Source organism: Trachurus trachurus (genome assembly GCF_905171665.1).
Source record: "Trachurus trachurus genome assembly, chromosome: 13".
Classification (NCBI taxonomy): Eukaryota; Metazoa; Chordata; class Actinopteri; order Carangiformes; family Carangidae; genus Trachurus; species Trachurus trachurus.
The window spans coordinates 29,705,974-29,717,873 of NC_139892.1; the positions used below are offsets into that span (position 1 = coordinate 29,705,974).

Sequence of the window (11,900 nt, forward strand, 5' to 3'; positions counted from 1 at the left end):
TGTGGGGGTCAGGCCTCTCACCAACCCACCCCAAGAAACCAAGTCTGTTGCAATTAATTGTCCCTGTCGGAGAGTCTTTGTGTCACAATCTCGGGTTTCTACATTGCACCCATGCCCTCTCTGACAGAGAGTAGTCACCCTCCTCCTGTTGGTTTGACACCACATTTGTAAAGGTCTGTGACAGAGTCCCCTTCCCACTGTGGCAGAGCTGGTCAGTCACACGCTAATTGAAGAGCTATTTGCTAGTTTAATTGAACCTCGTTTGAAAAGGAAGCAGAGACTGATATCTGGGCTGTTTTTGGTAAATCAAAACAGTAATTAAAAAAGAATAGCCTGCAGCTCTGTGTCTCAATGGGATGATTATCTGTTTTTTTGTTTGCTGACATTTACCAACTCCAAAGGGCTCATTTATCCAGAGTGATACGGAGAATGAATGTCCTATTTTTTTTTTTACTTTCTTAACGGTCAGCTTCTTAATGGTCAGCACTTGGAGAAGATGGAGAGGAAAATAGATTTTTCTCCATATATGTTCTATTTTTGAATGTATTGTGTTCATGTTTATCTGTTAATTGTTAGAAATATTAGTAGGCTACAGCTTGAAGTGGTGATCTCACAGTCATCACTGATCTTACTTTGGCATATGATTTACTTGTCCAATGAATCTGACAGGTTGTCATGAAAAGGTGCTACATTCAGATATTTATTTTGGCCTTTTTTTTGTCCCTTTATTTGATAGTACATAGTAGAGATAGACAGGAAAGGCTGAGGCAGAGAGGGGGAATGACATGCAGGAAGGGGCTGCCCAATGCAGGATTTGAACCGAGGCCGCCTGCGGTGAGGACTGTAACCTCTACATGGGGCGGCCACTTTACCCACTACGCCACGCACCGCCCCAGATATTTATTTTATATCTCAAGTTCAGTCACTGCTAACAAGCCCCCTGTTACTTGTTAAACAGCTGGCCCTGATCTGCTCTGCAGCCTTGACAAACCTCGGTGCAGTGGCAGATGAACCAGTTCTCTACCTGAGCAGAACAAGAACCACCATGACCGGCCGCAGAGCATCGCTCGTCTGCTTGTAGGACGTGACTGACTGACAAATCAACTGCACTACTAAGTGATCACAACACTTTTGTGTAGCGTCTTATGAATGAATAACCGCTGCGTTCAAACGAATGGTCCATGTGAGTAAACAAAAAGCCTGATTAGTTGTGACACAGTTTGTCAACAGAAGATAGTATTGTTGGCGAAGAGCAGACAAACATCCAAAAAAAGCACAGAACCAACATAAAGATACAAATCCCAACTTTTCAAGAGGAAACAGCGGAAAATGGTGATTTAGATCATCAGTTCATTATATCATTCTCTATTCTATACTGCAGATTTCTGTCATTTTTAATCAATAGAGACCATAATATGAGATCTGAGGAGGGGGGTTATGAACCAGGAACAACGAACTCGAGTTGCCTTGTTCACTGTATGGACTAAGTGAGCGTAGTAGTCCAGGCCTCTTGGCTTCAGGGGCAAAATCGTGCATGCATGTGTCTTTCAGAATAAAATCCCAGTTGTCCAGGACAATGACAAAGTAATCTTTTTTTTTTTTTCTTCTTGATTACACGTTTTGAGATTGTTTGGAGCCAAATTAAAATGTATTAAAAATGTAATTGCACAGCCTGAGCAAGGACCCAGGTCTTCTGGACTGGCCTGTGGTAAAGCTATTATGTCAACATATTCATGTAGTTAAACATAAATCAGCCATATGTATTTTATGTTTCAGTTCAATTTTCAATTGTTTGGCCTTCACTTTATCAGAGACAGTATGGGAAAAAATATTGTGCACCCCTGGTGTAGAGTATTTAAACGTGATGGCTGCTTTAGAGAACAGCAGCAATAGTTATGTATACTGTTATTTGTTTAGCAGGTGTCAAGTAATGTAACCTGTAACATATTGTACACATTGCAGATGAATATGACTGAAAAAAAAATGTATTCCAAAGATTTTTTTTTTGCTTTAATCCCTGAGTGTGTCTCTTCACTGTGTATAATTAAAAAAAAAAAAAAAGCTGTTCTTGACAGTGGAGATTGGGCAGATGACTGTAATATTTTTTAATATTTTCCCCTCGAGAAACTCTAAATACAGATACGGTACTCATGGCCTTCATAAGTCCTTCACAGTTAGCAATGATTACATTTTCATAGAAGCATGACTCATGCATCAACGCTTTGCTCTCTGACCCTGAACATGCACCTTTATCCTTTAGTCTTCCCTCAGCTGTCTCCCAAAACAGTCAGCTGTTAGAATGTGACAGTCGTAAGTTGTGTGTGCATTAGGGCCTGCTCTGCATGAGGATGACGAGAGGGGATGCGACTCATCTGCCAACATGTTGAAACTTTTCATCTCTTCATTAGAGCACATCCAGAGTCTTTTTTTTACATTCGTCTATTTTGGTCCGATGAGAAATTCATGTCACCTAGTTGTTTTTCATGCCAACTAGGAACATTTCCTGAAGGCTGTTCTGCGCAGACAGTCTCTAAAGTTTTCTTCCTCCTCACAAAAACAGCAGCTACCTCACTAGTTTGCATTTGTGTCAGAGCCATTAGGATTCTGGTTGGGAATGTAACCTCTGCATCTGCTGCATAAATGCTGCTTTCTGACTGTTCGCATTTTCCTCTACATGCTTTGGAAAATGTCATATTAATGTTAATTTCATGCCAACAGTCAACATATTTAACATACAAAACCACGAGAGCATCTAGTAAAAAGTACATTTCAGTAACTGGAGTTGGCACTGAACTTTTGTTAATGGATTTTTGTTCTTTTGTCTTCCTTTTTCAGGCGGATTACTACACCTGCATCGCTACCATAGTGTACCTGCGCAAGGAAAACTGCCTCTACCAGGCCTGCCCGAGCCAAGACTGCAACAAAAAAGTGGTAGACCAACAGAATGGCATGTTTCGCTGCGAGAAGTGTGACAAAGAGTTCCCCAACTTCAAGTACCGCCTCATCCTTTCTGTAAGTGACTCAGCAGTCCCCAGCCATTCCCTAAAAATCTAAATGAATCTTTCTAAGCCGTGCCACAAATGCACACAGAGCTTATATTCTAATGCGCGTATTCCTGAGCAGATACTTTTGCTGAGGCAGGTGTCATCCTTCTTGTCCTTCTTATAGCCTTGTCTGGCTCTTTACTTCCTGCTCTTATTCAGCTTTCTGTCTCCTGGGACACAAGCCACTCTTGCCCGTCGTGGTTCAACATTGCCCTTTCTGCTCTTTGAAGTTTAAATTAGAGACTTTTAGAACCAATTCTGGTGTTTGTGTGACACGGCGTAATGAGGACTTCATTTTAGTTTGTCTTTACACTTCGTGTAGTGCTTTGTCGGGTTAATTGCTGGAGCTTTCCATACTGTGCTGTTACTTCATTTCACAGAAAATGTAGAGACAAACACTTTCTCTTTACATCCTGAGCTCTTTTGCAAACAAACATTAATTTAAAAAAACAAAACAACCTCAAATAGAAAAACTCTTTTTGTCACCATCAGAGCAATTTCAGCCAGGCATCTGAAATAAGCAGCTTTTGTTGTGCACCCCTCACCAGTCGACATATTGTTATTCTTCACAAGCTGTAGCATAAGCTGTGAATTTGCTTCCACTGTAAGTATCACAAGTGCACCGTGACTCTGCATGTTTTTCCAGGCTTTGCAGCAGGATATAGGCTAATTAGATGATATAATGACTTAAGAGCTGTGTTCAGTTAACAACGTACCATGTTTAAGCATCCAACAACTTCTCTGTCAAAGCAAACAACCGATCAAGACACTTATACAAAAGTTAAACATTAATTCATACTTGTGTATGCCTGCCTATTCACTCTTTGCCTTCTGTATCTGTTTGATTCATCAGGCCAACATTGCAGATCATGGAGACAATCAGTGGGTGACGTGCTTCCAGGAGAGTGCAGAGGCCATCTTGGGTCAGAATGCAGCTTACCTGGGGCAGCTCAAGGACTCGGTGAGACTCCTCTTCCTGAATCTAATACTGGCCTCAGGAAATGGCAGAGCAAGAGCTAAACCTCAGGCTTTGTGACCACCACACACACACACACACACACACACACACACGCACGCACGCACACTCACATAGTCTTGCATAGACAGGTTTGTGTTTGAGACACCTACTGGGCTTTGTTCCTTCCAGGCATAATTACTGTGAAAATCACAGAAGTTGCATCTGAGTGTTGAGTTACCTGAACACCCAGGCACCTACTTTATTTTGCACTTGAGACTGAGATGAAACTAACATTTAATTAAACGAAGCCTGTCTACTTCTGGCCATGGAATTGAGCCAATCATATTTTTCTCATTTCCAGAATGAAAGTGCCTTCGATGAGATCTTCCAACAAGCCAACTTCAACACGTTTGTCTTCCGCAACAGAGTGAAGCTAGAAACCTATAATGTAAGTAAAACAGGAATGTTTGTTATTTTAATTTAAAGTGCCCAGGGCTTTGTTGTCACTGCAGAATGTGCAGCAGAAAATATGCCTTTGTAAGGGGGAAAGAGATTCCCTTAACCACCACCATTCCTTTGTAAGCTTTACATTTTTTTCCTCTTATAGTTTTCCCACTCATTAACAAAACTACCTAGCTTTTGCTTTGACTGACAAAAGCATCTTAAAAACCTGAGTTAGAGAATGCTGCTCATTTTCAGTGGCTCTGTGAAGGGTGCACACACAGATTAGTCGTGGCCACTATTTCCTGTAGGCCACACAGATAGAGGTTTGTTTTGAGGGAAGCACATAAAAGAGTTGATTGGGCTGGGACTCTGAGCAGGAAGTCTGGAGCTGAGCCAGAGGCTGCATCCGCCTTCAACACACAGAAGGGGCCACTGTGCCTGTCACATTCAGCTCAGCATCCTAACTGCCAATGGCACTGCTACAAGCAGGTATTGGCCGCTGCTTCCAAACCCCATATTCCTTCAACAGAGACACCTGCAACCCCTCTCTCAGTTTTTCTCCTTCTCAATTCAACAAGCCAACCATTGTGGCGTGCTCTCGCATGTTACCATGTGTACAGTCTTGCACAGGCTTGATGTGAGGCTAAGCAGGTCCTTAACTGTTAATGGCACTCCTCCATCCTGTTGTGTCACACTGGGACAAGTGTTGTCAAGAACTCTTTAACAAGGGTTGTCAGAAGAGTTAAGATAATTATATGCTCATTTATAACCGAATCAGGGCCCTGCCCCAGCCACACGATATACTGTGATGTAATGATCACCTGTTAAGCCATTACAACAGTAAAATAGACTGTCAACGTGTTTAAAGGTCACCAAGGTGTTAACCTAATGTTGGGGCAGTAAACCTCAAATTTTTAGCCACATGCACAGACAGTTAGAGATTACACAGTTAATCAATTGGTTGGTTAGCAGAAAATCAATAAATTCTGATAAGAGAAGAATTCTAAGTCCTTACATTTTTTTTTCTTCTTTTTTTTTTAAATCTTAAAATCCGACGGTTTTGGGGAAGGTGGGTGCCCTTGTAGTTCACCTCGTACACCTGTATGAAGGCTGAGTTCTTACTGCAGTGGTCAAGAGTCTGGCCTTGGCTCTCTGCTGCTCTTCATTCCCTCTATCCCCTAACTTTCCTTTTTATCACTACTTTTGCTGTAAAATAATTTGAAATGCTAGAAAATCTTTTAAAGCTAAATCTCAGGGTTTTGAACTGTTGGTCAAACAAAACAAGCAAATTGGAGATGTGAAAATATGACGGGTGTTTTTCACATTCTTGACAGTTAATAGACCAAATGTCTAATGGATTAATTTAAACTTGATTTATATATTGTTGGTGAAAGTCTTGCAACCCTGTTATAACATATAGTGCATTATGATATAGTTCACTTTTAGTTGACTAATTATTTTCAAGAAAGCTGAAGATTCGCTGGATATTAGTATTCATTAAACTAAACGGTTGCCATTTGTTGCTCGACATCACACTCAACCAAAACTCAAATTAACATGAAATTCCTATTAAGCAAAACTGTTGAGGAAGGCTACCAGTGTCAAAACATTCAAGTGTGTCCAGCCATAATTAATTTCATTCTGGCACCAGAATTCTTCAAATGAGCATCTTTTGAGGACAAATGTGGGATTGGCACTGGAAGCCCTGCTAAATATGTCAATTAATGTCAATTAATGTGTTTTTCTTAATGCCTTAAATAAAAACACTTCATGATTAATTACAGTTTATTTATCAAAACAAATATGTGCAGTTGGTTCATGTGGGTATGATGCATTGTGTAATTACTGTCACACCAATCAAGATCAAAGTTTCAAGTAGGCATTCAAAAATAGATTTTTTTTTTCCCCTGATCAATTTGTTTAGGCAGTTATGTTGACAATAAATAATGTGAGCAGATTAATGAGTTTATTACTTTACCTGTGTTGCTCCTGTCAAAACACACCTTTTTAAATATTACCTCTCAACATCTTTAACTTGACTGGGATCAAGATTGCCTGCTTGCAGCTATAATATTCAAACTTCTGTGCTGTTATTAAGGTATCATTGTCCCTGTAGGGTATATACAGACATTGTAAGTGATTTAAGTGTCTCGAAAGGGTGACACTGATGGAAAAAGGGAATATTGATACTGTTCTCTTTCCAAGGCTTTCAAGTACTGCCACAATCTCAACCACATTTCTGTTTCCATTGCAAATAGCTGTGTGGTTAATATTTCTTCTGCTGCCCTCATAAATCCTGTGTGCCTGACAAGATGTGACCATCACTAATTATGTGATGGAGTGTGTCACGCTATTCAGAGGTTACAGTGCAAGGTGAAGATTTGACTATGGAGAATAGTGAAGTGGTTGCAAACACTTGTCCCCCTGAGTAATGCTGGTTTTTCATTCCACTTTTTTTTTTTCTTCCTCTGAAGATCTAATGCACTTAACCAGTTTTCAAGGCTGGGGCTTAATCACCGGTGTATCTCTGGGTGCAAAGGATCAAATACACAGATAACATAGAAGCTGTGTAATAATGCTAATGCTAGTGTCTGAATTTTCAGTCAACTCCACATCCCTGTTGCTCCTTAAAAAGGCTGTGCGGGAGCTAAGACGCCTTGATTTGCACGTACTAAAACAGTTAGTTTCTATGGCTGTTCTTTGCTGCAAGTGTTCCTGGCAGGTTTAAAGTTGTTAGAAAAAGGTCACCATAAAGCAAATTAATGTGTTGTTCCTCTTGTGCTCATGTGTATACACACCCGCAGCTATAGCTGTAGGGGGCCCAGCACAGGTTGTGAGTATGTTGATCAACACCCAACTTGGCTGTGTGATGTGTTGCTGAGATGCACACACATCTTGTCTAAACTCACCCACTCATCAACTGCAGTCTGCATCAATGTAATAATAATAATAATTCATTTAATTTATATAGCGCTTTTCAGTAACCCAAAGACGCTTACAAAGACACAAAGAAACAGTGTGTGTGGATATGGTGATCAGGTGGTCAGATACATGAAAATCACTCTTATAACTGTTACTCATAACTCATCATTTTTGTTAAGGTAAAGCAGAGGTGGTTGTTTTCATTGAAATGAGAGCCTATTACTGTTGGTCCCGAATTTGATATTTGGGTAGGAAATTTTTATACCATGAGATAAAACCCAACTTAGTTTACAGAAATCTGTTCAGAAAATTATGTTTAACATTTCGAGATTGTACTGACACTTATAATAATTAATTATTTTGGTTTGCAACTAAAAGTTATTACTGCTCATATTTTCTAGGCTTTCACAACATTTATCAGGAAGGAGAATGCATTTACTTTTACCAAAGCACTGTGCTGAAACCAAGAAATTAAACAAACAAAAAAAAGAGATCTGTTTTAAATAACATAATGTACAATGTTATGTCCCTTTTTTGCCACAATGTGACTTTTATCAGAGTGGGAATGTAGCTGGTCAGACAGGGGCATCTAGGTCTAAACTAGAGCTTCATACTTAGTTATTAACTTTTTTATTTTAAGTTTAAAGAGTTATTACAAAGGAAAAGTCTGCACTGGTGTTGACATTTGAATCTCAGAGCTAAGCATCTGAAAGATAAATCCCCTGCGACCTCCTGGAAACCCAGCCTGCCATTGAACAGCACTTACAGGTGCCCTGTGGTGTTCTGTTTACATTCACTGTTTACTTACCAAAATGCCCTGCGTGCCTCTCTCAGACCTGACAAACATGATGAATGTATTTTAATTTCTTACAAAGTTTGGAAGGCTGGTTTCTTTAAAATATTCAAACAAAGTCATAATATTTGTATCAGTTTGCTAGCTCGGCAACAGGGATGCACATTATTAACCGTTAACCGATAACAAGAACTTTGACCGATTATTACTGTCGGTTAATTTTTAAAAATTATTAGCTCCTTATGTCGTCAACTCATGGGGGCGTGTCGACACGTGCAGACTTCCACATGCCTGCAGTCATATTTCGCAGCAAGAAGTTACACAGGAGGACTGACAGTATGTGCAGGGCAGCCCCTGTGAAGGAAGATCAGACAATAAATGTAAATACACGGACATAGATGTGAATCATCTGTAACAACGGCACAGCAGAAAATAAAAGAGGACGTCGCTGATCTCCAGCCTGTTTACCTGCAACTCCACAGGAAATGTCAGAGGAGCTCTGCTGTTCCTCTCGCTTCAGTCTGGTGTTTGGCTGCACTTTGTATAAAAACAGTTCATTATTGGACGATCTAACCTCCATATGAGCGCGATCAGCTGAGACAAAGCACAGTGGATGTCGCACTGATCAGCTGTGGCAGCGCACGTGTGTATTTAATGGCAAAAAAAAAAAGATTGCTCCCACGAGCGTTGTAATCTTATCGGTTATCGGTCAGAAAAAGAAAAAAAAATCAAAATGTGCATCCCTAGTCGTTAACCTTTAGCATTAGAAGAGCTGCTTGGGCCCATTCCCACCAAATTAAAACCAATTCAATTTGACCACTAAATTGACGTGCACGAAAAAACAAGCGCATTGCACTGCACTGCTACGTGTTGCTTTTGGTGGTGAGCCCGCATGATGCGCGTCTTCATTGGAAGTAATGGGTCCGAGTGCGAAATATGAAACACAAATACGTCAGTTCAGGGTGATATAGAAATATATATTTTCAAAATAATAACTCATTAAATTATTTCTCTCACCTGGTTAATGTGATTTCTGCCCCTGAACTTAACTTCACAGCGTGAATAACTTTCATTTTCAAGCAGGATTGCAAGCTCTCATCTGTCAGGTGCAAGCAATGTTTACGTTTGATGTAGTTCATGGTGGAAAAAACATTATGTGACGCATAGGCATTTTGACCGACACAATGTCAGAAGAGCACCTCAATCTCCAAAGAAAAAACTATTACAACAAAAAAACTAAATAAATCAAATCAATTTAAATGAAATGGCAATTATTTATTCACCCCCCCCCCCCCCCCCAAAAAAAAGAACTCCTCCTTTGAAAACCACGGGAGCCACAGCAGAGGGATGAAAGAGCTCCGGAGCTGCATGTTGCCGACCTCTGACCTAGATCCACACGTTTTAAAAATACCTATGTTGCAAACTTTTCCTCACTCTTGTCAGGAGGTGGCCAGAGGTGACACTTGCACTGTATCAAACAGTAACAGGTCTATCTCAGATAGACCTGTTACTGTGATGTGTTGTGTGAAAGTGATGAAAAGTGTCGAACCATAATGGTGTAATGCTCTTATTTCATAATTTTGTATATATCATGTACATGGTTTTCTTGCATGATGTAAGACAAACAAGAGAAGTGGCTATAGAGCAGGTTGTTCTTAAAGAATGTGGGCACTAAGGAAGATGATTTACATTTCGCCTCAGCAGAGGAGGATTAATGGAGACAAAATAAGTGTAACCTCTGTTTTAAATGCAGAGAATAATGGTCCTGGTAGAAATGACCTTCCCCTGTCTAGACAGCTGTAGAGATGGTTATGGCTTTAAAAGCTGCCTCTTTTAATTTGAATGCCAACACAATTCAGGTCTCCAGTCAAAACATCTCACATGAATCCACTTTGAATGAAAGATGTCTGCATCCATTGCCAGCTGATAATTAATATATTGCATATAATTCTTTTTATATATATATGCCAAGTTAAAAGGTCGGATGCATTTTTATTTTGTAGCGTATATAGATTAGCATAGAAGAATTGACATGAAAAAAAATCTGAGAGAGCTAAAATTGGAATTGTCCTGTCAGAAATGCAACTTTGCAACTACTATAATGTTTGATATGCACAGTGCCAACTGCAGTTTGGAAAAGATGACTACGTCATGCTAGAACATGCAACCATAGCCACATGCACAAATGTAAATATGCGCCTTTCAGCAACGACCTCTGTGGGGACTAGTCTGGATATATCAGTGTAAAGGCTCGGCTTAGACTCAACATCATTTTAAAGCATGGCAGAGATACACATACAGTATGTCCCCTCCACCCACCTGGTTGCCACCTCTGTCATCTTTTTCAGCCTTAGTGTGTTTGCAACACTGCTGACTTGCTGGTCAATGTTAAACTGAGAGAGGGTGTCTCTTGTCCTTTGACCTTGAACTTTTCTGTTGAAGAAGTGGCTATATCTCATACCAATGACTGCTGTTGTTTTCTTACATAGGATGAATCCAGGATCAAGGCAACAGTGATGGATGTGAAGCCTGTCGACCATAAGGACTACAGCAAGAGGTTGATCATGAACATCGGGAAACTGGCCGCCCAGTAGGAAACTGTGATCTACGCCAAACCTCCTGGGTTTTTTTTCTTTTCCCAAGTTGTCCTGTTTCTGTAATGTACAGCCAACAGAAGCTCTAAATGTGTTTCAGATTGTGCTTGTGAAGCATCTGTTTAGTTTTGTCATTAATTTACCTCCCTGTGAATGATCCTCGTAGGTACTAATGGAGTCAATATTCACCTTTTCTTTAAGAAATAATGATTTTTGGTCTGATGCTACGAGCTGTCTTTTTCTGGTGAACATAACAAAAACAGAGTTTTTCTTTTCTTCCTGTAAATGTGGAGAAGCAAACCAGAGTGGGTCAGTAAGCCACAAAATGAATTATCACAGGCTGTCTTTAAGTCAGCCGGTTGTTCCTGCATATACTATGTGCCATGTGGGAGGGGCAGCAGATTTCAGCCGAAGACCAGCACAGTAGCTAGCCCGCTTTTCACCCTCTGACGTGCACTCAGAATGGCTCAGCTGGACCTGCACATCCCTGATAAGACCGTTTACTCTCCCACTCTTCTTTTGCTTCGTCTCTTACATACTTGCAAACATAAGCACATATACACATGCACTCTGCAAACCTAAGGGGAAATGTACTGCATTCTATTTAAGTAGATAGAGGGTGTATTTTCAATGCCTGTAACGTTTTGTGAATTCTGTAGTTCTGTTTTTTTTTTTTTCATGTTAATTAATTGTAAGAATAAAGCTGTTTGGAAGTGGAGTTATTGTCTGTTTAATGGTGGATACTTGGCTCCCTGTCAGAAATACATTACAGGAATGCAGAAATATATTTAGCTTGCAGCACTTGAACCTCATCTGTGACAATTAAAAGCAAACAAAACATGTTGGCTAATTTTTTTTCGGAGTTCCACTATGTTTATGGGATTTATTCAGGGCTGGCACATAATGCCCTCTATCCCCCCAGGTTTTGCTCAGATGTGCAACAGATACCCCTGCAAACTTGACTTTCATGTAGCATTAAAGCAGAACATCAATGAGGCTGCAGCTCCCTATTTTACTTATGATAACATCTCTTTTCTGCTGAGTGCTGCATTTGTTGCCTGTAGTGTGCCAAGATGGATTAGACCTGTCTTTAATGGGAAGGAAAGCAAAGTTTTTCCTCTTTATTTTTAGTTTGCTTGGACGTA

General features: G+C 40.2%; 1 protein-coding gene across 1 annotated transcript in view; it reads left to right on the plus strand.

Annotated features, from left to right (window-relative positions):
• Positions 1-11,385, plus strand: part of rpa1 (replication protein A1) — a 33,827-nt gene extending 22,442 nt beyond the window's left edge. Inside the window, exons 14-17 of the mRNA XM_083984679.1 lie at positions 2,836-3,012; positions 3,898-4,005; positions 4,364-4,450; positions 10,651-11,385. Coding sequence (XP_083840805.1) covers positions 2,836-3,012; positions 3,898-4,005; positions 4,364-4,450; positions 10,651-10,755 — 477 coding nt within the window. The 3' untranslated portion in view covers positions 10,756-11,385. The remainder of the gene's footprint in view (positions 1-2,835; positions 3,013-3,897; positions 4,006-4,363; positions 4,451-10,650) is intronic.
• Positions 11,386-11,900: the final 515 nt, after the last annotated feature.